Source organism: Tripterygium wilfordii, chromosome 18, assembly GCF_013401445.1.
Source record: "Tripterygium wilfordii isolate XIE 37 chromosome 18, ASM1340144v1, whole genome shotgun sequence".
Taxonomy (NCBI): Eukaryota; Viridiplantae; Streptophyta; class Magnoliopsida; order Celastrales; family Celastraceae; genus Tripterygium; species Tripterygium wilfordii.
In genome coordinates this window covers 3696496-3724260 of record NC_052249.1, presented here as the reverse complement: position 1 = coordinate 3724260, position 27765 = coordinate 3696496, and the positions used below count along the sequence as shown (strand labels likewise).

General features: G+C 37.7%; 1 protein-coding gene and 1 long non-coding RNA gene across 3 annotated transcripts; both read left to right on the top strand.

The window, feature by feature from the left end:
• Nucleotides 1-9634: 9634 nt before the first annotated feature.
• On the top strand, nt 9635-10961 carry LOC119984524. Of its 2 annotated transcripts, none has more exons than XR_005464924.1 (3): nt 9635-9963; nt 10383-10697; nt 10777-10961. It is a non-coding gene; the product is annotated as an uncharacterized LOC119984524 (long non-coding RNA). The 2 variants fall into 2 exon arrangements; XR_005464923.1 differs by having other exon boundaries at nt 9639-9963; nt 10482-10697.
• A 12968-nt stretch (nt 10962-23929) lies between these two features.
• On the top strand, nt 23930-25839 carry LOC119983397 (probable WRKY transcription factor 30). Its single transcript, XM_038827084.1, has 3 exons — nt 23930-24228; nt 24320-24454; nt 25344-25839. Exons 1-3 carry the CDS (start codon nt 23930-23932, stop codon nt 25570-25572), a joined length of 663 nt encoding a protein of 220 aa, XP_038683012.1. The 3' UTR covers nt 25573-25839.
• Nucleotides 25840-27765: the final 1926 nt, after the last annotated feature.

The window sequence follows — 27765 nt, the reverse complement described above, 5'->3', positions numbered from 1 at the left end:
GCGACTTCTTAGAAATTTTAAAAAGGAGTATAGATGTGAACTCAATTTAGACATTTGAATATATCTGAACTACCATTTGTACGAAATTCATTTCACAGTTGATGACATACACGCTATGGAAAAATAAGAAATATTGTAACGCGTATTTCATATGATGTGTGCATTATTCGACCAATAAGGGTGATGAAAGTATTGATCTCAACTTTCATACGTGTGAGACCCTTGAGGATAGTTTACCTCAACTAGTACCTTTATACTTCTATTTGTTTCTTAAGATTTTAGACAGTGATTGCTATCTTAGAACGATATCAATGATCTGGAAAAACATATTGGTGAAAGGCTAAAAGATTCAAGAAAAGAGGAAAGATGATTTTTTGTCATATTTTGTTGTATTCACAAATCGACTAATTATGGGTATTTTTAGTGATCAATTATAATTGCGCATGCATATAGAATAATTGTGAGATAAAAAATGTATAATTATGATTAAATGATCTCGGTGCTATATACTAAATATACTCTGTAAATATGTCAAAGTATTTGAATTGCTATATACTTGAACAACTCGGGTCTATGAGTTTACATTCAATATAGTTTAAAAACATATCCATATTTAATTTAATCACAAAACATTCACAATATTATGATCATACTAGTGGATATTATGTTTATTCTTGGTTTGTTCCTACTCGTTGCTTGTTTGACTTTCACTTGCAACACCAATTATACAATCAATATATATACAAATTATCAACTCATTGTCAACTTCAATAGAAAAGATAGAAAACACTCACCTTCTTAACCAACATGTTAGCATCATTAATTGAAGACATTGATGTGATAGTAGGACGAATTATCTGAAAAAGGTTTGATGATAGTGGAAGATGAAGAGGGAGAATTGGCTTTTGAAGGGGGAAAAAAGACAGGACTTAATATCAAATTGGGATGCAATACAAAACAAGCCAATAATCTTATGAAGTTCAAGATACCGATGTATATAAAATATTTTATTATTGTCAACTAATTAAATGAAATTAATGTTGATTTTTGATGGTGTATTATTGAGCAATGGTGCTGATTTTGTTGTTATAATGATTAATGAAGCATACTTTACTCACAATATGTTCAAAAGTCTATATAAAATTAAATGGTCTTATTATTCAAATCAATTTTTTTAAGGTTGATGCGTTCAGGTTGGAGAACAGAGAAGGAAGTGAATAAAAGAAGAGAGTTAGGAAGAATTTAGAAGGAGATATTTTGCAGGATAGTCGTCTCCTCTCTCATTCATCCTTGTTTACCTTTTATCCATACAAACTACTGATGCATACGTGAATGAAACGTGCTTACATGGGCTAATTACAAGGAACATGCATGCTATAACTAAACAACTACTAATGATGCAAATGCTAAGGAAACAACTGCTAGCCACGATCCATAACTACCCATGACCAAATCCATAACTACCCATGATCCCCTCACGTGCGGAAACAATAATGCATGGCATGCCTCTTGCACGTATCAATCCCCACCGCTCGGAATATCCTTGTCCGCAAGGATAAACTTTGGATATGACTTAGAAAATCTCCACTTATTTTCCCACGTTGCATCTTCTGGAGGAGCTCCCTTCCACTTAACAAGAATCTCTGTTTTTGGACGATATGTACCTTTATGAATTACACGGCTAGCGAGTATAGCCTCGGGTTGAGGAAGAATCTCAGAATTGTCAGAAACTGGAGGTAGGACTTGGGAAATAGGAGATAGAGACCCTAACTTCTTCTTAAGGAGACTCACATGGAATGTATCATGGATTTGAGAACCTGTAGGTAATTCCAGTTTATAAGCAACAGGACCAACTCGAGCCAAAATCTTGTATGGGCCAAAGAAACGAGGGGCGAGCTTGAGAGACCTTCTAAAGGCCACAGTATTCTGTCGATAGGGCTGCAACTTCAGGAAAACAAAATCTCCAACATTAAAAACAACCTCACGCCGATGACGGTCAGCCTTGATCTTCATCCGTTCTTGGGCTAGCAATAAATTCCGGCGTAAATCTTTAAGAATTGTCTCCCGATCTCGAAGATACTCATCTACAGCTTGGACTTTAGTTGTGCCAGGAACATAAGTTAACAGATTGGGGGGAGGTACACCATAAACAGCTTCAAAGGGAGTTACCTTGATAGACGAATGGACTGAAGTGTTGTAACTGAACTCTGCCCAAGAAAGCCAATCAAGCCATTTTTTTGGTTGTTCACCGGTGAAACATCGGAGGTATTGTTCCAAGGTTCGATTTACCACCTCCGTTTGCCCGTCGGTCTGAGGGTGATAACTTGAACTCATACATAGTTGTGTTCCTAGCAATTGAAATAAAGTTTGCCAGAAAGAACTAATGAAAACCTTATCACGATCGCTGACTATAGATGTAGGAACTCCATGTAACTTGACCACTTGGTCAATAAAAGCCTGGGCAACTGTAGAAGCAGTGAACGGATGATGCAGAGGAACAAAGTGGGCATACTTAGATAGTCTGTCTACTACCACCATGATGACTGACTTCCCCCGTGAAAGTGGAAGGCCCTCAATGAAATCCATTGAAACATCGGACCACACCCGTTCCGGAACTGGCAATGGTTGGAGGAGGCCGGCTGGACTCTTACAATCACTTTTGCATCTCTGACATACATCACAATTTTTTATGAACTCCTTTACTGAGGTCTGCATCTGAGGCCACGAGAAACATGCCTTCACACGGCCAAGGGTCTTGTGATACCCAAAATGTCCGCCTACTGGTGTTGAATGATTTTCAGATATGATAGTAGCGATCAAAGAAGAATTAAGACTCAAGAAAATCTTCCCTTTTTTAAACCAAACTCCATCACGTTGAAAGTATTTTTGTGGGTCTTGCTGTGGTGGCAACTCAACAAACTTGGCATAGTAGGTATCATTCTTGACTTCTTGTTGGAGTAGGGACCACCAATTGGCTACTGGAAGAGAAATAGCCATCAATTCAAATTCTGCCATGCGTGAGAGAGCATCTGCACCTTGATTTTCCTTGCCTTTTTTATATTGAATCACATAGTCATAGCCCAAAATCTTTGGCAACCAACGAGTTTGTGTTGGAGTGGTAATGCGTTGTTCAAGGAGGAACTTCAAACTCTTCTGATCAGTTCGTACAATGAATGGTTTTCCCAATAAGTATGGCCTCCACTTGCGAATTGCTTTAACAATGGCTAACATCTCCTTGTCATAGGCTGATAGAGAAAGTGATGATCCTTTCAAAGCTTCACTGAAAAAGGCCACCGGACGCTCCTGTTGGATTAATATTGCGCCAATTCCAACACCAGAGGCATCACATTCGACAATAAATGGTTGTGTAAAATCAGGTAGCCGCAGCACTGGTGGGGACGTGAGAGCCTTCTTTAACTGAAGAAATGCCTCTGCGGCTTCCGCCGTCCAATGGAACCCGGCTTTGGTGAGGAGACTGGTTAATGGGGCTGCAATCCCCCCAAATCCTCGAATAAACTTGCGATAGTATCCCGCCAAACCGAGAAATCCTCGCACTCCTTTGACAATAGTAGGAATTGGCCATTCTGAGATTGACTTGATTTTGGACGGGTCCACTGCCACACCTTCAAGTGAGATCAAATGTCCAAGGTAATCTACCTGCAAAACTCCAAAACGACACTTCGATTTTTTTGCAAACAATTTGTTAGTCAATAAAATCATCAGAGTGGTGTCTAGGTGGTGAAGGTGCTCATCCCATGTTCGACTGTATATGAGTATATCATCAAAAAATACAAGGATAAATTTTCTGAGGTAGGGTCGAAACAAATCATTCATGAGGCTTTGAAAAGTGGAGGGTGCGTTGGAGAGACCGAATGGCATGACAAGGAACTCATAATGACCTTCGTGAGTACGAAAGGCCGTTTTATGGATATCTTCATCACACACACGAATTTGATGGTATCCGGAACGTAAGTCTAGCTTTGAAAAATATTTAGCTCCATGTAATTCATCAAGAAGTTCATCAATTACTGGAATCGGGTACTTATCTTTGATAGTGATGTCATTCAAAGCTCGGTAGTCAACACAAAATCTCCAACCACCATCCGCCTTTGGTACAAGCAATACCGGAGAGGAAAAAGGACTAGTACTAGGGCGAATTAAACCAGAAGTAAGTAATTCTAGTACCATCTTTTCTATTTGAGTCTTTTGGTAATAGGGGTAGCGATATGGTCGAACACTCACTGGCCCTATGTTTGGTTGTAGGGGAATTTTATGATCATGGCTGCGTCTTGGTGGAAGGTCGCTAGGTTCAGAGAAGATTTTGTCAAATTTGGCAAGAATGTGGTCAATTTCAGATGGAGGAACAGTAGGTGGGGTAGGTAAATTGCATGGGATTATTTGTAAAAACAAACCTGAGCCCTCTAAATGATTCAATTGCTTGCTATCCAAAACTTCAAGCTCGGAACGCCGTAAGCCTTGGAATTGGTGGGTCTGACCATCTTTGCAAAATTTCATTGTTAACTCCCGGTAATTTGTCTCAATTGGTCCAAGTGTCTCCAACCATTGAACTCCTAAAACTGCTTGACATGCAGCCACTGGCAAGACATAGAAATCAGCGGTGATGGGGTGATTTTGGATGATCAAAGTGAGAGCAAGACATTGTCCGGCACAATCAATTTTCTCTTGGTTAGCCACCATGACTTGGAACGTTTTATCCTACACCATATTCAAACCAAACTTGGATACAACATTTTGGTCAATAAAGTTATGGGTGCTGCCACCATCTATAAGTACCGTCACCTCCTTATTTTTCAACTTCCCGAGCACTCTGATGGTTTGTGGATGGGCAGTTCCAGTCATTGCATGGTAGGAAATTTCAGGGACAGGTTCTTCTGGGTGAGGGGCTTGTGGTTGGTAGTCCGAAGTGGGAACATCTTCAATCATGAAAAGTCGAGGTTGTTTACAGCGATGGCCCAGTGTGTATTTGTCATCACAGTAGTAACAAAGCCCCTTGTCTCTCCTTTCTTTAGCTTCCTGACCAGTAATGCGTTTAAATGGTGTTGGAGAGGTATTAGGGAAAGGGTTTGGCTTTTGATGGGGTGAAGGTCCAAGGAGTCCGGCAACGGTGGTGGTGGTGGTGCGATTTTGTGGAGTAGTGGAAAAGTTGGAGGTTGATGGTGTACTGTTCGTGAAGGTAGAGCGCGAAAAAGTGCTCGATTTTTTTTGTATGGTGTTGCGTTCTTCGATTAGGCGAGCAACTCCTATCGCCTCGGATAATGTACGTGGATTTTTAATCTTGACATCCAGGCGAACTTCATCTTTGAGGCTTGCAATAAAACACCCAATTAAAAAAGGTTCCGGCAATCCATCAATGAGATGAGAAAACTTTTCAAACTCTTCGACGAGGGCATCCACTGTCGTGGTATGTTTAAGCCTTGTGAGTGCCTCGGATGGGTCTTCAAAATCAGTGGGTCCAAATCGGCGTAGCAAGGCTTTAGTGAAATCATCCCAAGTTAATGGGCCTTTGGATTTGGCGAGCCAACGGTGCCACTGTAAGGCAATACCTTCAAGATGAAATGAGGCGAGTTGGACTCTCTGATCAGCCCCAATATGGTGAAATTCAAAGAATTGTTCAGCTCTATATATCCATCCTGTCGGGTCATCACCACTGAATTTGGGAAAAATTAGCTTGAGGTTGGAAGGAGGGCAGGTTATGGCAGGGGAAGTGTTTAGTGTTTGTGGGTGGTGTGTAGTGTAGGAGGTTTCACCTGGAAAGAAGGGGTTGATGGAATCCTTGTCAGGAATATTTTTGTGGTGGCTAGTGACTCGCAAAGCTTGCAATTCAGTAAGGACTGATTGGAGAGCAGCATGAACTTGATTGAAATTATTTGTCAAGTGATCAAAACTCGATTCATGACGGGTCAAGATTTCGCTAACCTCATTGCGGAACTCAGCATTACTTTTACTACGAGTGTCCATGAGATCAACCGGGCTCCGATACCACTGATGCGTTCAGGTTGGAGAACAGAGAAGGAAGTGAATAAAAGAAGAGAGTTAGGAAGAATTTAGAAGGAGATATTTTGCAGGATAGTCGTCTCCTCTCTCATTCATCCTTGTTTACCTTTTATCCATACAAACTACTGATGCATACGTGAATGAAACGTGCTTACATGGGCTAATTACAAGGAACATGCATGCTATAACTAACAACTACTAATGATGCAAATGCTAAGGAAACAACTGCTAGCCACGATCCATAACTACCCATGACCAAATCCATAACTACCCATGATCCCCTCACGTGCGGAAACAATAATGCATGGCATGCCTCTTGCACGTATCAAAGGTCAAAAGACGTGATTGCATTAGTTAAGAACCAATACAGAATACCACATCATGTGATAATTTTATCTACCCAATGGTAGAAGGAACTCATAAAGACAAGACTCATCAACAAACAAAACAAACTAAACTCTACCGGTATCAACGAACACCGAAGGTACTACATCGGATAGAAAACCCAACATTGGAGAAAAAAAAACAAAAACACAATACAAAACAAAATGAGAACACTTATCTTCACACTAAGATACGATTGAAACAACAAACTTGCATCTGCAGCACCAGATCTATCAGTGTGAAACCGCATCCAAGACAGATATGACAATTTGAGGCACCATCACAATAGATTTGAAAACAGAAGCAGATCCGGGTTTAGATCAAAAGAGATCGACCATCATCTTCTTCATTGCCGCACTAATGTTATCAATCATCAAACTCACAGGTAGAACACGCAGAGAACTCAAATTATTTGACAAGCATACTAAGGTTATCCAACGAGAAATAAAGAAAACAAAAGAGGAGGAGAAGGATCTTCACTCCCTCAGAGCAGACCGTTGGTTTGGAGAATTTTGGAGAAGTTTTATATTTTATTTAAACAGATAAATATAACTTTATTTTTTAAAATCCAAAACCAACAAAGATGTGATCATTCATTGCTAGTAATTAATTTGGAAAACATTGAACCAAAATAAAAGAAAGTTTAAATATCAATGGGATAAATACAAATAAGTAAAACCACTCAAAATGAGTGAATTGTAGGAAATTTAAATTTTTAGTACCACATTGCATGTAAATATAGTGTTGTGACTGAATAGTGACTACCTTTATTTTTGAGTGACCAATCCATATGTTTTTTTTTGATAACCAATACTAATATATAGGCATTGGTATTAGAGAGGAAAATTTAAGATCGAAACACAATATTTTTATTTTATTGTATCAAAATGACCTTAATTAATGTTTATTTATTACATTACATGCTAATAGTTGAGTGATGCAGCGTTAGTGAGTCAAAACATTTGTCGAACACCTTTTGTGCACCAACAATAACTTTAAACCAAGATTTACACTCAAATGAAATATAACCCAAGGTTCCTGCACTACATCACCACACCAAACACTATCATTCAGACTAATATATCAACTTTAAACTGAAACCCATATACGCGTCTAATCTCCAACAAATCCATGGTTCTTAATATATGTAAATACAAAACAAGGGTGATTACAATCAAGATAGGAAGAGATTACAAACCAACGAGGCATACCCCCAAACTTCACTTGAACGCTTGTGCAAGAGATTGAAGAGTCCAAATTAGAAAGAAACTAAAAACCTAAACTTTTAACCAAATATCCAAATCTGCCTAATCTGCCTCCTACCCTTTCCTTTAACCAATTCGACACCAGATATTGGAATTGGGACTTCATGTTACTTGGGCCTATCAATGTTGGAAAACTTGGGCTTTAGGTAATATCCACTGCATCATTGAGTTATGCAAAGAACGTGCATGGGACGAAAATTCATGTAAGGACACTAATTATCGTTCAGAAAGTATGGAAAGCAATATGTACAGCAAATCATGATGCATGCATGCATTATCGCATGTCTATATCCAGACAAAAGTTACTTGAAAGCTTGAAGCCAAGTGGAATTAAGGAAAAGTTTGGTTGTCGGCTTCCCTAGAGGGAATAATCAAACCAAAAAAGTAAAATAACAAAGCACGGGAAATGCCACAAAGCCAGCCAAGAAACAACATCAGAAAATGACTAGTCCTGTTATGCATCCCAAATTCCACTCCGATACGGACTTTGGTCCGCTACAGCTTGACCAAGAGGTAACTATTTTAATTTAGACAAGTGTCACTTATTCATGGAGAGTTAGGGTTGTAAATCGGCTGAATCATTAAAGGAAGATTTACACAAAAGGACAAAATGTAAAAGATTTATTTCAATAAAGACATCTAAAAAAATAATAGTTTAGAAATAAAGACAAATAGTACAAACAAATCAAAATATATTTACTTTTGTAAAAGACGCTTTCACTTCTTCTTCCTTCGCTTACACTAGAGATCGGAACTTCTTCTTCTTCTTATTACTTTGCTAGCAGTATTTCCTCCACCAACCTCTTTTGTCGATCTCTTTCTCCTTCAATCAGTTCTTCCTTCGATCTCTTTCCTCTAAATCTGCTGGGAAATTATCCCAGGATCCTTTTTCGACAATATCCAAAACAAAAGATAAATTGAACTCAAGAATTGAAACACAATCACAACACAAACATTTTACGTAGAAAACTCCAAACCGTTGAAAAAACCACGGGACTACAACAAAGGGGCGATTTTGTGACGGAATTTAGCGACGGAATAATTTCCATGGCTAAATTTAATAAATAGTGACGGATTTCAGTTAAACTTCCGTCACAAAGGTCAACTTAGCAGATGACCAGGCCTGCGACGGAATTAGTGACGGAATTTCAGTCAAAGTTCCGTCGCAAAGGTCAACTTAGCAGTTGACCAGGTCTGCGACGGCATTAGTGACGAAAATTTCCGTGACGAATATATTCCGTCACTAATTTCGTGGCAAAATTAAACACAAATCCCGCCAAAATTTGTGACGGATTTTGCGACGGCTTTTTGTCACGGATTTGTGAGGGAAATATCTATTCGTCACTAACTGAGCGACGAAATAGTTTTCTGTCACTAAAGCGTATTTTTCTGTTATCGACGTGGTTTAGGTACGGATCGTTAGTGACGAAAATTATATTCCGTCACTACTTTAGTGACGGAAATTATATTCCATCACTAATTTAGTGACGGAAATGCTATTCTGTCACTAATTTTGTTAACCAGGATTTATGACAAATAAATTTTTGATTCGAGTATGGATTTTTAGTGACGGAAATGCTATTTCGTCACTAATTTTGTTAACCAAGATTTATGACCAATAAATGTTTGATTCGGGTACGGATGTTTAGTGACGGGATATGATTTCCGTCGCTAAATCTCGTTTATCAATATCCCGTCAGTCTTTATGTCAACTCAAGTAGGTTTTATATCATTGAAATTAGTGATGGAATAACATTTCCGTCACTAATTTGTGACAGAAATGCTACTCCGTCACCAAATCTTGTTAACCAGACTGGCTTGCTAGACTTCATGTCAAATAGAGGCTGATTCAGGTACGGATGTTTAGCCACAGAATTGAGAATTATGTGGGTATTTAAATTAGCCACGGATTTAAATTCCGTGGCTAATTTGAATAGCCACAGAATTTAATTCCGTGGCTATTCAAAATAGCCACCGACATATGAGTTGTCTACTCAAAATAGTCACGGATATTGGACCTCTGCTTTGCTGGCTTCAAGCTCTCAATTGTTCGTCTTTTATGTCTATTGTATGCTAAGACAATATATAGAGAGAGACTCTCCTAGTTGGCCATTTTCACTTCTCCATGGTATGTTCCTTCTACAATCACATCATCAGCACTCCTCTACCCAAAAGGAACCCGGCCACCACAACCCAATTTGAGTTTCCTTTTTCTCTCTCGATGGTTTTGATTCCCACTTGAAGTTCCTGTTCTTGATCTGCAAAAGAAAGCTGCTTTGCGGAAGTGGTCAAATTGAAGGTAAGAACCCTTTTGGTTTCTAATTCTTCTTCTCATTTCATTGCGATTGTTGGAATTTTGGGGTGTTGAGATATCTGGGGATTTCTGGGTTTAATTTTTCAGTGTGAAATGTTAGACCTTTTGAACAATTCCAATGTCTCACAACTCCTTTTTTTCAAAGCCCTCGCTTTTTCTTTGTATTTTGGTTGTTCGTTATTTCATTACTAGTGGCTATTGTTTTGGTTATGGGTTTCTGTTTTAGAAGGAAATATAGATGTGCTTGTTTATTATAAGGCTTCATTTCTCTATTTGTCTGCTTCAATCCATTACGAAAACTCATGCTAAATAATAGGCTGCTTTTGGTCATCCTTTCTTTGATCCATAAAATTTCAATTATGCAGTTATTGATTTTTGTATATTTGTTGCTGTTGTTTTTGTAGTGTTCACCTATTGTTCTAAGAAGTAGAGGAGAAGAGACTTCACAATTGGGTTTTTGTTTCACAGTTATTGCTTTCAGTTGTCTTATTGTTTTATACTAGATTATTTTTGCAAAAAAGTTGAGGGACATAGATGCCCCCTGCATCAACTGTATCCAACTCGCAGGTCCCGCCAATGGACATGCAGGGGGCCGATTCTGGCTCCAAAGAGTTCATACGACCACTTGGTCGGGATCCTACTCAGCCCGAGATTTTTCGTCGTACCCATCAGAAAAGGGTACTGGAGAATTTATTGATGCACGGTCGGCTAAAATATATGTAAGTAATATAAATTTTATTAAATTTAAATCTCAATTTATATATAAAAATCATTATTAATTTGTTAATATTTATACAGGCTGACTATGAGAAGATGAAAGAAGCCAAGCAAATCTTTGCTCGGGTTGGAATGCAACCGCCATGTAATGACGTTGACGATGAGGAGCACGATTCTGACGGGGTTTAGATTATAGATTGCAGAATTGTTGTAATATTTTTTCACAATTTGACTTCAACATAATTTTTATATAAATATTTTTATTACAAATGTTTGTGATGCATTTTAATTACAATGTATGATCAAATTATATCTAAATAAAATAACAAAAAATTCCAAATATAAATAAATATTAAATTAATTTTGTAAATAAAATAAAAAATCCAAAAAAAATATTAAATTAGTTTTGCGACGGAATATTCCGTCACTAATTCGCCGCAGAAAATTCCGTGGCGAATTTGCCACCTAAATTACGAGACGAATTAGTGACGAAATATTCCGTGGCTAATTAGCCACGGAATATTCCGTCGCCAAAACTAAACATTACTTTTTTTAATTTAATTTGTGATGGAATATTCCATCACCAATTCCGTCGTAAATATTTCCGTCACAAAATTTCCGTCGCGCATTCCGCCGCGCATTCCATCACTAAATCCCGTCGCTAAGTTCCGTCGCAAAATTTAGCGACGAGGCTTTTTGTGACGGAATATTTTCCGTCACAAATTCCGTCACAAAATGATTTAGTGACGGAATTTCATTGGTCAGCGACGGAATATTCCGTGGCTAAATCTGCTGTTTCTAGTAGTGACGTTGTCAAAAGAAAACTAGAGAAAATTTCATTATATAGAATATTTGTACAACCACACGCTGACTATTTTCTCTCACCAAGAAACCCAAAAATACCCAAGAGAATCTCTCATCAAGAAACCTAAGCAAAACCCAATAGATACATCACAAAGTTATCCCTCTATGCTCTCTCTCACCACTCACCGCATACAGCCCATTGTTCTCTGTATAAAAATATTCATGAACCACTAGTATTTAAAGTAGAAGAAAAATCTTAGATTTATCTAGGATGACTCAATTTTCAGGAGAGCCAATTGGGCCTTTCCTCAACAATTTCAAAGAAGTCAGACATCCATGCAACACTGAGATACTATAAGAGGAAGTAGTAGCACTGGCTATAAAGGGTATGCTTGTCCAATTTAGAAAAAAATCTGATGACTTAGATTTCCACAAATTTCTCATCTAACTGCTAGGGATGTCTTCTATGAAAAAGTCCTTAAAGAGGAGCAAGACATAGCTAATTCATCGAAGGGAACCTATTACAAATACTCCAATTACATGGTGGCCAACGTCAAAGATGGACCAATACAAGAAGTTGTGACCGATATTTTGAATAAGAAGTCCTATATATATAAAGACCTCGTCAAGTCAGAACCTCCCAGGCAGAAAGAGCAAGCCGGTGAAATCGTGGGTGATCTTGGAAGAAGTGACACACAAAATGATCTTATTCAGCAAGAAAATTCGAAACCTAGTACGCTTTTCATCAGAGATTGTTTCTTTGTTTTTTGCATATGTTTTCAACCAGAAAGAGTAGGACATATCCCTGACTTTGGGTTAGGAGAATGAGACGTCATCAGGGGTTTCTAGAGCATTGTTAGCTCCTAGGCATGTGAAGCATAATTCAAGAATAAAGGCAAGATCTTGCAGAGTATGGCTCATAAACCCTACCTGAAAGTCAAAGGAATTCGTCCCCACGTCCCATAATTTGAGCAACACAGAGGAGCGTCTTGTCTACTTTTGTTCACTTATCAATAGAAAGTCATGAATCCCTAGCTTGCTCCATAAGTTTTCCTTATGGGTATACAGATGTCCCAACTATGCTCTATACCTTGGGTCTTCAGTAGGCCAAAGTTGGATAGAAGAGTTCCTAAAGTAACTATTCCATGAGTGGGGATGGGTAATAGAGAGTTCTTGATCGTAGAGAGGGTAGAATGGACGAAGAGACTCAAGAAAAGACCCAATAAAGGAAGAAGCCAAATCATAACTCTCTGGACCAAGAACAAGAGTTGCCACTTGAAGATAGGGGTGAGCGTTGATGAGAATACTTTCTTTCACGATAATGTCTTGAACGTGGTCTCCAAGGTCGGGATCATGGTGACTGGAGTTAGGGTTGGTCATGGTGAAAATAATATAGCAGGGTATAGAGGAAAAGTGCAAGCAAAGTGAGATCCTTTACCTTTGCCAAAATTCTTGTGGAGGTGAAATGTCTACAGTAAACCCTAAAAGTAGCTGACAGTAAGGAGTCTCAATGATTGGTCAGGAGAGGCGGTTTAAAATTTCAAGAGTGGCGCAATTAACGGTAAAAATCAGAAGTCAAAATTCAAATCCTTCTCTTTGCTAGAGGAATGTTTGAAGGGGGCATTTTTTACACCAAAAATAATCCTCACACTCTAGCTGACACATGGTAGGAAGTGATACATCTTCGTCAAACGCCAACCAACCTCCTTGTGACGCGTGGCAAGGGTAGAATTTTTCAATTTCTAATGTTTGTTTATTTTATAGATTGTTTAGTGATTACTGACCTGAAATCCAGGGATTAGTTACTAAAAATCAAGAATGTCCAGAGATCAAATGTCCAAGAGCTATAATCAAGTGAATCATTGTCTTAACGGTCTATTCTCATTCAAATTGGTTCGTTGAGGAAAGATCGAGATTTTAGCAAGATTATCTCAAAAGGAGTCCAGAAGAAATTAGAGTTTATTAGCCTTACGTCCTTGAATTTTCTCAAGTATACCTCCAACTATTGCATGATATTGAGAGGCAAAGATCACATTCGTCCTACATATTATGAAAAATGATATTTTTTTCACGATCATTTGCGCAGGAGTATCAACAAAATGACGATTGTTAGCCATGTTTCCATAACTTCAAGCACGAAGCCTGCAAACAAGGAAGGTGGAAGATGTCGTAGCCTTCTAGAGCGCCCACATCCATCCTTAAGAAGAAGCACGATCAGAAAGGTGCTGCTATCATCCCCATTTATATGAGAGGATGTTGGTTATGAAGACCACTAACCTAATCACTCAAGCAAGCAACAAGAAGATGGTTTCCCATGATCCCCACGATGGAAAGTGTGAGGGAAATGCCAAGGAAACAGGAGAAGAGGTGTCACCATGATCACCCCAAGTACTATAAAAGGACAAGAAAGAGAAGTTTATCAAGATCCCGTGTCAACCATAAACTCAGTGTCTTCAAATCTTTACTATTTACTTAGGCAATATCATGGGTAACTAGTTTTAGATTTTTCCTTTTCTTTTTCAAAAAGCCCCGCGGCTATGTCTTTGATTTAATTTGTAGAGCACGTCTAAGTACATCTTAGGAAGTGTTCCTATTCCAAGAAATTCCTGATGCAATCGAGCAATGTGTTGTTTTTCATTTCCTTTCATTAGAAGTTATTTCATTATAATGATTGTCTTCTGTCTCTTGCCTTTTTTCATATAGACACAACACGAATTTTAGGTCCTTCTTCCAGAATGCAGTCTCAAACCAGCAACTTTGTGTTTCTTTACTTGTACACAATTTGTATAGTGAAGAGGTCAGATTTGGTGCAAACCCTCATCAAAACCTTTGGAATGACAGCAAGTACTAGCACACCTGAACATACATTCTCCATAACCCAACACTCCTATTCCCAACAACCATAATTGTGACATCTCCTATCTAGCGTAGAATATCGCCAACACAAATAACAATTTTCGACACATATTTATGAAAATATATAAAATAAAAACCTCTTAGAACAAACACCTAAAAAATTAAAGTTTTCCAAAATTTTAATTTTCCTTTAAACAAAGGGAACATAAACATGTGTACTAAACTAAACGATGTATAATCATCGTGTTAGTAACTCAACTATTGACTCGGTTGCAACAATTAAGCATCTTGCGAATTTGAAATTCAATATTCTCAAAAGTATAAATTCGACCCCACTCCTCAAGATTGCTTATTTTTAATTCCAGGGCTTTTTTGAATTTGAAAGTAATCATTTTTTTATCTGTCAATAGAAGCATACACATGACACATGTATCCCTCCAACTCACATACACATGCAACCCACACACACTCACTGCACATAAATGCTACTCACAAGGTTCAAATCCTTGACCACCTGATAGAAATACACGAATGGGAATTGATATGGATTTAATTGCAAGCACAATTAAGCATCTTGCGAATTTGAAATTCAATATTCTCAAAAGTATAAATTCGACCCCACTCCTCAAGATTGCTTATTTTTAATTCCAGGGTTTTTTTGAATTTGAAAGTAATCATTTTTTTATCTGTCAATAGAAGCATACACATGACATATGTATCCCTCCAACTCACATACACATGCAACCCACACACACTCACTGCACATAAATGCTACTCACAAGGTTCAAATCCTTGAGCATCTGATAGAAATACACGAATGGGAATTGATATGGATTTAATTGCAAGCACACAAATCACACAAGTAATAAAGAGACGAGTAAATTATCGTTCCCATGAAGATATGTTGGCAATTAAAATCAATGTCAAACAAGCAATAACTATGTAAATTGGGGAAAATGATTTGTGATTGGTTTTGTTTTTAACTAAACTAAATTAAGTAGTAAAAGAGGAATTAAGAAAGCACAATCGATTCACCGCACCTTATCCGATTCAACTCACTTGGTTCCTTAATCTCTAATTACTATCTCTCAATTGACAATCGATTTCCCTATCCTATCTAATGCTCCATTCTTGGTTACACCAAAAGTGCCTCTATCCCTAACCCCAGTTATTCCTAACAATCGGGTTCAAGAGACAAAGACCCATTAAAATTTATGGATTAACCGTGTAGCGATTGCATAGGTCATGCCCCTATATTCCTATGGTTCATGCAACTTATGTCATCTATGGCTATAGGCAAATCCTAGATATCTCCTTCTGGTCTCAATCTAGGCAACGAATCAATTGAATGATGGTCAAACATCCAAAAGCGTAAAGCACACCCAATAGACAATCAATAAGAGATAGAAATCATCAAGGTTTGGCTACATTAAGACCCTAGTAAAGAAATCTAGTCACTCATAGAGTCAAGATACATCATCAAGCAATGAAAATCAACCATAAAAACTAAGATAAAAGAGGAGAGAGAAAACCCTCTTATGAACCCTCTTCTTCTCGACTTTCCAATGGTGGCCTCCAAGCTCTCCTCTCCCCTCCCCTAAGAGTCTATAATGCTGTAGAATTTCTAAAAACCCTAAAAATCTACCTATTTATACTCTCTAAACTCATATGTCATTTATAATAAGCATTGGTGTCGTTTTGAGTTGGTGCCACATGAGTTTAAGGCGTCATCTGAAAGTTGAAAACTCTGAAATCGCGATCTAGGTATGGTCCGATCGATCGGAATTGTTTGTTGTCTCTTCTTCAATAAAAGGGTCCGATCGATCGAACCTCAAGGTCGATGGATCGAAAATATGCTCTATCTTTTATTTCAACTTTCTTCAATCTTCGATCCATTTTGACACCTTTTCATCTTATATGCTCCTAAGCACCTGTAATGTGCAAATATACATTTCTTAGGTAGCTTCAATCCCAAATTGACTCTAAACGATACAAGATTGCATGTAAAAGGATGTATAATTTTATGTATATAATTAGCACATCAAACATCCCCACATTTAACCTTTGCTCGTCCTCGAGCAAACTAAGGATTAAAGGACAGGAGTTCTCAATTCAGTTCAAATGAAAAACAAAACAACTACTATTAAAGCAAAAATAAGAAACTAAACTACGCCACTCTCGTAGGGCTCATGATGACACTTAACATGTGCCACAAGCCTTTAAACCCCTAGGTGCCCCTAGTAGAAGGAGTTGTGTCTCTTGAGGGTTTACCAGAATGATACCCATAAACATTAAATAACTTCAATGCCAAAATTCATGTCATCGACAAGAATATAAAATGAACTCACGATTGCAACCTTATCCACACTAACAAACCAAGCATTAGGGCACCCAAGCCAGTAAAAGCAATCCTTCAAGAATCTTATCTCATCCACCTTGCTTAACATATCAAGAATTGATGCACATAATAGATTTCACTTGCTATTTGGCTTCAAAGTGACATAAACAATGCCATGTAGTCTTCCAAGAATAATAAGAATCAAGAAGCAAATACAATGAGCATTTATTCAAACTTCATTCTTATTAACATTCTTAATTTCTTTTTTTTTCTTTTTCCCTTTCTTTTCAAAGTTGACTTGTGTAATGCTCAACCCCCTTAAGCTTTCTAAATGACTCATGTAGCGAGCTTTCGACCAATGACTCCCAATCCAGTTGGCTTAGGGCACTAGGTGTTAAGACAACCCAACGGATCTAATTACCCGAGTCAAAAAGGCTACGAGGTTAAACTAGTCACCAAGGTACTCTAACATTCATTTCCTACCTTTTTACACGAAACTCATTGCTTGCTAGGCAAGAGGCCCGGTTACTCAGCAGAAAACTTATGAAAGAAACCATTTATTTATAAACACAATTTTTTTTTCTGTATAAATATTTTTTTTTGCCTTTTCATTGCTTGAGTAGTGCTACTTAGAATCAAATTGATCTCAAACAATCACAAATGGCCAAAGTGAAGTCATATTTCATACCCCACAAACAAGTGTTCCATATTCACAAAAGCATAATGGACAAAACAATTTTCAAGATAGGAAACACTCAATTGGAAAGAATGTCCATAGCAAGATCCATCAGTGCTTCAAAGATCACACAATGCATCCAAATACACTCAAGAATGACATGGCATAAGACATTTGAAGTCAAAATTTTTTATTTCAAGCAAAAACTAGAAAAACCTAAATTCCCACCCCCACACTTCAAATATGCAATGTCCTTAATGCATGGAATAGGTAAAAATATAAATAAAGAGATAGAGATAGAACAATAAAACCTGGGTTGCCTCCCAAAAGTGTTTGGTTTAAAGTCTTCAGCCCGACTTCCCTTTGTGAATTGAACAGGGATTCCTGAGGGTTGTGGTGTATATTCCCCTTGATGGCTTCTTGAGATTGACATTTGATTGCTTAAGAGCTATGCAAGGAGCACAAGCTTTCATCACCACCGTTTCCTTAGGAAATGAATTTTTCTTCATTTTTTTTTGGTCTTTCTCTTCTTTTTTTTCTTCTCCTGGGATTCTCCAACTTGAGACTTTTGAACTTCAATTTCAGCTTAGGAAGCCGCTTTGAGAACTTCATGCTTAACTTTGGAATCTTGGCCTAGGAAAACTTCCACCGAAATATATTGAGCTTCCTTCAAAAGCGTGTCGGGGATGACCATGTCAATATGCTCCACTTGGAGGCATTGTTGACAAACCTCCTCTTGCCTTCTATTGCCAAATACTTTAAAAGTGATTTGGTCACTCCCGTACCTCTCAAAGTATGCTTTCATTTTTCAACATCAATCAAAACTCTCCCGGTGCTCAAGAATGGCCTTCCCAAGATTATGGGAGTAGTAGGGTTAGCCTCCATATCCAAGATAAGAAAATCCACCGGGAACATGAGCTCACCCACCTTCACTAAAACATCCTTCACTATGTCAATAGGATACTTGATTGATCTATCCACCATTTGCAAAGACACTGTGGTTGGCCTAATCTTCTTCATCCCAATTTGCTTAGCAACCGACAATGACATCAAATTAATGCTAGCTCCAGGATCACATAAGGATCTTTCAATCAAGATGTTTCCAATGGTGCACAGGATTCTGAAACTTCTCGAATAGTCTTGCTTAATTGGGAGCTTCCCTGGATAATGGCACGACACTCTTCAGTCAATTGTATCTTTTCATGCTCCTTCAACCTCCGCTTCTTGGATAAGATCTTCTTCATGAACTTGGCATAGCAAGGAATTTGCTCTAAGGTCTCGACAAAGGGAAGGGTCACTTGAAGCATTTTGAATACCTCTAAGAACTTGAAGAATTGCTCATCTTTTTTCTTGGTGCTCTTTAATCTTTGAGGAAATGGAATTGGAGGCACGTAAGCTTTCACTGGAGGTGCAGGAAGAGAACTATCGGGCCAATCCAGCTCCACAACATACCCTGTCTATGCATCTTCCTCATTTCTACACTTTTCATCAATTACTACACCTGGCCGATCGATCGGGAACCCCCTCCGATCGATCGAAAATGACTTCTGGACATTTCTCAGCTTGGTTTTCCCCTATTTTCATGCACTTCTCCTCCTTCTGCAAAATTGTCGCCTTTTGGGCATCTAGATTAGCAACATTTTTAACCACAGTTCCACTCCTAAAAGTAATGGCACAACATTGCTCCTTGCCTTTAGGATTTACTTCCGATTGACTAGGCAAACCACCCTTCTCCCTAGATAAGAGGGCATTAGCAAGTTGCCCCATTTGCACCTCAAGATTCCGGATGGAAACTCCATAATTTTACATCAAAGTTGCTTGAGCTTGTAAAGTGGCATCGATTTTGTTCATGTATTGTTCCATCCTTGTCATAAATTGGGAGGTATGAGTTATAAGCATATCTAGGCCTCTGGCTAACTTTGAGAACATCTCATCAAGATCTCTCTTCTTCTCTAGGGGTTGCACTTGATGTTGAGGATTTTTCACATTTTTTGTATTGCTCCAAGAGAAGTTGGGATGATTTCTAAATCCCGGATTATAGAAGTTGGAATAGATCTCATTGCGGGGTTGATTGAAATTTCCTCCACCAATGACATTCACTTGCTCACTAGAGTTAGAAGAAGAAGTAATAAGACACTCCCCCGTAGGATGATGTCCACAACAATAATCACAAGACACGTAGGAAGGTGTTCTTTGCATAGCATGTACCCCTTGAGCTTGATTTAGTGTCAATGCATCAATCTTCTTTGCCAGAATAACCAAGGTAGACATAACTTCATCATCTCTACAACCTCCCCCTTGCTTGGGATTCCCCCTCACCGAGGACCATGAGTTAGTGGTCTTGGCCACTTTATCAAGTAATTCCCTAGTCTCATCTTGATTTTTAGTCATAAAAGCATCTCCCACAGTCGCATCAATAGTCTCCTTAGTATGCATGCTCAACCCATTATAGAAAGCTTGATACACCACCCATTCCGGAAGGTCGTGATTTGGGCAACTTCAAATAATTCCTTTAAAGCACTCTCGAGCCTCATAAAATGATTCAAGATCCTTTTGAGTAAAGGATATGATATTCGCCCTAATTTGCATCGCCTTGGTCAGAGGAAAGAATTTTATCAAGAATTGCTCTGTCATCTCACCCCAAGTGGTGATAGAATTGGTAGGCAAGGACATCAACCATCCCTTGGCCTTGTCCCTCAAAGAGAATGGGAATAACCTCAACAACATAGCATCCTTAGAAGCTCCGTTAATCCCAAAAGTAATGCACACATGCAAGAAAAAACGAAGATGGACATTGGGCTCTTCATTAGGAAGACCATAGAAATTCACCGAGTTAGAGATAATGTTGATAATAGCCGGCTTAATCTCAAAATTATTGGCATTGATAGGGGTATAGTGGATGCTTGAAGGATTTGTATCCCAAGTAGGCCTAGTACAATCCTCAAGAGAGCGAGGATCAAATTGCCTAGAAGGGTTTTTAATATCTTCACCACCATTTCTTCCATTAGCACCTCCACCATTACCATTGCCTTCATTCATATTTAGGCCCCCGCCGGGCTCACCAACATTCCTCCTTGCTTGATTGTCTCCCATGTTTTCCACTAGATTATTAGTATGCTCCCGCCTAAGATTGTGAAGTGTCCTCTCAATTTCCAAATCCAAAACAATCAAGTCCGAATTGAGAGTCCGTTTCCCCAAGCTCATACAAAAGAAAGATTGACTGCAAGAAAATAAAAACAAATTAACACAATTAAAACCTAATTTGACACAAAAACAATTGCCTCAATCCCCGGCAACGGCGCCAAAAACTTGATATGGATTTAATTGCAAGCGTACAAATCGCACGAGTAATAAAGAGATGAGTAAATTATCGTTCCCACGAGGATATGTTGGCAATTAAAATCAATGTCAAACAAGCAAAAGAACAATTAAGAAAGCACAAGTCCAAACACAAATTTAATCAAGGATGGAAAACACTAGGGTACTTAATTTCACCGCACCTTATCCGATTCAACTCACTTGGTTCTTTAATCCCTAATTACTATCTCTCAATTGACAATCGGTTTCCCTATCCTATCCAATACTCCATTCCTGGTTACACCAAAAGTGCCTCTATCCCTAACCCCTATTATTCCTAACAATAGGGTTCAAGAGACAAATACCTATTAAGATTTATAGATTAACCGTGTAGCGATTGCATAGGTCATGCCCCTATATTCATATGGTTCATGCAACCTATGTCGTCTATGGCAATAGGAAAATCCTAGATATCACCTTCCGGTCTCAATCTCGGCAACAAATCAATTAAATGATGGTCAAACATCCAAAAACATAAAGCACACCTAATAGACAATCAATAAGAGATAGAAATCAAGTAATAAGGAAATCAAATTTATTGAATCATCAAGGTTTGGCTACATTAAGACCCTAATAAAGAAATCTAGCCACTCATAGAGTCAAGATACATCATTAAGCAATAGAAATCAACCATAAAAACTAAGATAAAAGAGGAGAGTGAAAACCCTCTTGTGAACCCTCTTCTTCTCCACGCTCCCATGGTGGCCTCTAAGCTCTCATTCTCTCCCCCAAGAGTCTAGAATGTTGTAGAATTTCTAAACCTTAAAAATCTACCTATTTATACCCCCTAAACCCATATGTCGTTTATAATTTGCATTGGTGTAGTTTTGAGTCGGTCCCACATGAGTTTAAGGCATCTTCGGAAAGTTCAAAACTCTGAAATCGCGATCTGGGTATGGTCCAATCGATCAGAACTGAGGTCCGATCGATCGGAATTGTTTGTTGTCTCTTCTTCAATGAAAGGGTCCAATCAATCGAACCTCAAGGTCGATCGATCGGAAATCTGCTCTGTCTCTTATTTCAACTTTCTTTAATCTTCGATCCTTTTTTACTCATTTTCATCTGATATGCTCCTAAGCTCCTGTAATGTACAAACATACATTTCTTAGGCAGCATCAATCACAAATTGACTGTAAACGATACAAGATTGCATGTAAAATGATGTATAATTATATGTATATAATTAACACATCAGGAATGAATTAGGCTGACACTCGGCGTGTTTGAAAGTTATCATTTGATTAGGGGTGACGTGGGAATAGTAATCATTACAAAAATTTTGTAATTTAATAATGATGTCTAAAGATACTAGTGTTACTACGTAAGTTCGATAACTACATGTCTTTCATTTTCTTTTAATTTCAAAAGTTAATTATTATATACAGAGAAATTAAGTCAAGACGCAACCAAGAATATTCAAAGCTAAATTAAGTCAAGACGCGACCAAGAATTTTGAAAGTTTTTTCCGCGAGGGGCCCCCCGCCCCCCAAAGCATGCATAAGCGAAGAAATTCTCCGGTACATGCTAACTTTTACGATATACAGAACTTTACTTCAAACCGTTAGATATGCCCAATGGCTAAGATTTTAAGGTTTAGAGCTTAAGATTTAGACCCTAATCTCAGTCATTGATCAAATTTAATGGCTTAAAGCAAATATATTCTTACTAGAAAAGGACTATATATACACAGAAATTCTCGTATGCACATTTAAAATACGCATCAATTTTGAAGGATGTGAATGAGTGAAATAATAAGTGAAGTCTACTACTTTGTGTCCCACATGTTTCAAATCAATTGTGAAAACATAAATGCGTATTTTAAATGCACATATAATAATTCCTCTATAAATTTATATATCTCTTCACCTTCTCCCTGATCAGCAACTCTCAATCAACAAGTAGTCACATTCTGTATGTATATATACACACATACATACATAAATTCTCCTGCTTATTTTTTAAGACTTTCGACCTTTACTTTAAATTGTTGGATTCAACAAATGACTAAAATTTTAGGACTTATAATTTAAGATTGAATGTTTAGACCCTAATCTCAATTATTGGTTAGATCTTATGGCTTAAAGAAAATGTCTTACATTTTAAAAGCAAATATGACCTCACTAGAGAATGACTATATATATATCCCTCCGCCTTCTCTTTGATTATCAACTCTCATTCAACAAGAAGTCACATCATGTATGTATATATACAAAAATTCTTCATTACATGCTTACTTTTTAAGATTTTAAAGTTTAGAATTTAGGATTTAACATTTTGACCCTCATCTCAAACATTGATAAGATCTAATGGCTTAAAGCAAATGTCTTCACCTTTTAAAAGCGAAAATGGCCTCACTAGAAAAGTATTCTATATATACAGAAATTCTCCTATGCACACCTAAATTGTGCACTTAAAATACGCACCACTTTTTAAGGGTCTGGATAAGTGGAATGACAAGTGGAGTCCACTATTTTGGTCTCATATGTTTAAAATCAATGGTGAAAATATAGGTGCGTATTTTAAGTGTGCAATTTAGTTGCACATAAGAGAATTCCTCATATATATATGTATATATCCCTCCACCTTCTCCCTGATCAGCGACTCTCAATCAACAAGTAATCATATATTGGTCAGATCTAACGGCCTAAAGCGTCTTTACCTTTTAAATGCAAATATGTCTTCACTTGAGAATGACTATATATAAATATATATATATATATATATACACACACACACAGAAATTCTCCTGCTTATTTTTTAAGACTTATGGGCCTTTGCTTTAACATGTTGGATACGACTAATGACTAAGTTTTAGAGTTTAGAATTTAGGATTGAATGTGTAAACCCTAATCTCAACCATTGATCAGATCTAATGGCTTAAACAAATGTCTTTACCTTTTAAGTGCAAATATGTCCTCATTTGAGAAAGACCATATATATATATATATATATATATATATATATATATATATATCCTTTCGCCTTCTCCTTGGTCAGTAACTCTCAATCAACAAGTAGTCACATTCCATATAATCTTACCTATTAGATAGATCTAATGGTTTAAAGCAAATGTATTTACCTTTTAAAAGCAGATATATCCTCATTAGAGAAGGTCTATATATATACCTCCACCTTCTCCTTGATCGACAGCTCTCAATTAACAAATAGTCACATTTTATATTATCTTAGATAGCTAGTGAAATATGGAAGAGGCTATAATTACTTTGAGGAGGCAGATGAGCGAAATTATTAGTGAATTATGGCATGGAAAGGAAGTGACAGAGCAGCTAATTAGAAAGTATGATCATCAGCATCTCAACCAATCTTATTCATCTCTTCATGAAAGTGAAACACATCAATTCCTGGCTTCCAAGATACTCTCTTCCTTTGAAAAAACACTTTCGATGCTCAGTTCTAGTGGTTTTATGGTATGCTACCCTATTCACCCCACAACCACTAGCTTGCCTGATCAAGATTGTACGGAACAATGTAGCAAGAAAAGGTAAAATTAATTCCAAGTTTTCTTTTATTTGAGTTTTGACCACAAATTAATTATTCATCTTGCTTGTTGGGATTTATTTGTGTTTGTGTAGAAAGATTAGTTCACTGCGATGGAACGAGCAAGTAAGGGTGTGCCCAGGGAGGGTTGAAAGGCCTCCTGTGGCTGTGGATGGTCATAGCTGGAGGAAGTACGGACAGAAACAAATCCTCGGAGGCAATTTTCCAAGGTAAGACAAAGACAGTCTACTTTTGGTTTCGTCTTATCTAAAACATTTTAATGCTATGCATATCCAAATACAAAATACCAATATTGGTAGTTGGGCTTGGCGGATCGACCTCATAATGACTCATAAATGTCTTTCCTACTTCTATCTCCCAACTAGGAACATCTTTTGTTTTTATTCGTGATATTAGATCACATGAGTTATATCTCATATCGGTTAGGTGTAATAATCATATTAGATCATATGACTTATATCTCATATTGGTTAGGTGTAAATCTCCAATGTGGTTTATATGTAAAGATTTAATCTCTTCAACAATTATGACTCTTTTTAGGACAAAACCGTGTGGAGCTTAAAGTCAGAGCATATAATATCTTTTCGAGTTATTTGGGTTAAATTTGTTTCAGAGAACACAGAAGAAGACACAGAATAAAAAAAAATTTTAGAAGACTAAATGGTTTGGTACGAGCCAATGATATAGTGACAAAGATTGTCTATTAATATGAGGCACTCATTAAGTAAAAATATGAGTAACGCAAATAAAATAACAAAAACAATTAACATCTCAACAGTTGGCATCCCAATTATCTCAATTGTTGAGTTGAAAACACGTGATGCAAGTGAATTTGTGGACTCCACATGTCCCATGTGATGTACATAAAATCGTGTATGTACAACTCAACCGCTTGGATAATTGGGATACCAGTAGCTGCTCGGATCCTTATGTATATGTAGGGGCCAGTACTATGTACTATGCATGTCAATTATGTTTGGGTAGACTCCTCTTCTCTGATAAACGTAGAGTCTCAACTTTATTGAGGTGTACTTGTGTGTGTGTTGACAGTTACTTTGTTTGGTAACATAGGAACTTTTATTATTTCAAAATTTTCAGGGGATATTATAGATGTGCACATCGCGACTCACAAGGATGTTTAGCCACAAAGCAACTCCAACAATCGGATCATGACCCAACCATCTTTCCAGTAAACCATCGAGGAACACATACATGCAGTCACTTAGAACCAATAATGATCAGTGTTGAAGAGCTGAGAGATCTTAAATCTGATCATCGCCATCATCATCAACAACAACAAGAAATGGAGAGAGCCAGAGTATTTTAGGAGACTGATCATTATAAACTACTGAAGAGTACAGATGAGGATTTGGAAGACATTTTCCCATCGTTTAGTTTCTTGGAGTCCGACTATTTTACGGTGTTACGCATGAACAATTTGGAAGTAGGTCAATCATTCGAATCTGATCTCAATCATATCATTTCCACCCCCGCGGATTTGGTCACAAATCCATCCATCGGAGACTTGGATTCCCCCAATATGGATGCCTATTTTTGCAAATGATATTGAAGCAAGCTAGAATTAGAATTTCACTCTTTCCTTAGACTGTGCATTAGAATCTTATATGTAAGTAATATATATGTGTGTGTATGCATATATATTGGTGTATTTTAAATTAAATAGAAAAAAATATGTATATATTTGTTAATGTAATTAAGTATTTCATATTTTATCTTAATTAGCTTATTAAGTATTGTCATAACCGAGGGCCACAATGCAGGAGCGAACTCGGATTTATCATTAAAACCCACCCGAATACATTTGAAGTCGTCATCAATTGAAGTTTAAACACGCAATTGGACGTATCAGATTAAGGCATGGTCCTCATCGACTCCAGAAATCCGTTTGGGTCTGGGGATCTATTATGTGTGGGAAGGGTATTAGGCACCCAAGAAATCTGTTCAAATGAGATAGTTACCATCCGAGAATCAAAGGGGGTTCCCTATTCTGCCATTGTCAGAGAAATCACACTTATATGCATATATTTACAAAATGAATGTAATAGAATGGAGTTAAAGATTGGTCGGACCTAATATTCCACTGAAACTATACAATCCTATGGAAAGGGTGCACGCTGACTTCGTAGTGATTCTACAAAGCCTTTTTACTATAGGAATACTATACTGATAATACGAAAGCGGATAATGTAAGACTCATGATGATAAGATGATGTAGGGGATACAGAAGGATGTATTCCACGTGAAACACTACCTACTTCGCATGAACGGATAGGGGACACATAGATGCATGTATCTCGAAATGATGCCTATTCCGAGTCAATGGATGGATAGGGGATATGGACAAAAATATGCTACATGAAACACTGCCTATTCGAAATGGTTGAACTGATAGCGGATACGGACATATGTATGTTGCGTGAAACACTGTCTATTTCGAGTGAATGCCACATCAGTACGACCAATAACATTTTCACATGTGAACTCCCGTGGTTATGTGGAAGTTTCGTGGGAATTGATGCGTTACATCATTTTTAGATGATACAAAATGATCTTTTAAAGAAAGTTTGGCAAAAGCATAATCATGGTATGACCTACAATAGTTGTGCAAACATACGAGCATTTATTTTGGAAAACAATGTATAAATTGACCTGATGAGGGCAACAGTTCTTAAGAGGAATGATTTTCAAGGTTTCTTCTGATTCTCAATTTCATAGGGACATTAAGTGGACATTCTCAATTTTCAAGTTTGGCAGAGCTTGTTATCGTGGTATTTCCTTATCTCAGCCTTCAATTAGGTTAAGTGCGAGACTGAAACTGACCCCACCATATCAAACTTGACATAGCGAAACGAGGGTTTCACAAAGGAGATCGACCCTGAAGGAGAAGTCTAGAGAGGCTTGCAATGGTATAGTCACGCGACAAAATCCTACCAGCCCTTACTTTTGTTAGACGATACATCATCCAGATCAAAAGTAATATAATTAGACAACCAATTTTGCAGAAGATGCCCTTCGGGCTATGGACTTGTCTGTGATCGGCTATGCAAAAGCTTACTTATAATTCTAATCTCATTTTCTCGTCAATAAAGATTATTACTTCGAATCAATTTTGTCTCTGCTATGCATCACTGATCTGAATACGGCTGATCCGACATTCCATATGGACCAAACCATTGGGATAGCACTATACTCGTATAGGATTGTACTCATATATCTCTAACTTGTCGAATAACAACTTAAGAAAGACTTCTGAGTGCACATCTTTCTAAGCAAGGCTATTGCTCACACGGGTGTCATTCGGGCCAGACCGAAATGGGTTGCTTAAAGTATGTTTTCTTAAATTCAATGGGAGACTTAAAGTCTTACGTTGAATAAAAGAAAAGGTGCATATCACTTAATAAGGAGGAGTGGAGGGAGATGTAGGCGTTTCAACCTGTTATGCTGGAACCGCATGAATCCATTTACTTCTAGGTCGATTGAATCTGGACACTAGCCCACC

Bases quoted from the DNA above. Each gene is read 5' to 3' on its own strand.
- LOC119983397 (XM_038827084.1), top strand. From the start codon at position 23,930: ATGGAAGAGGCTATAATTACTTTGAGGAGGCAGATGAGCGAAATTATT. The intron at 24,229-24,319 runs GTAAAATTAATT...GTGTTTGTGTAG, and splicing joins GAACAATGTAGCAAGAAAAG to AAAGATTAGTTCACTGCGAT. The intron at 24,455-25,343 runs GTAAGACAAAGA...CAAAATTTTCAG, and splicing joins CTCGGAGGCAATTTTCCAAG to GGGATATTATAGATGTGCAC.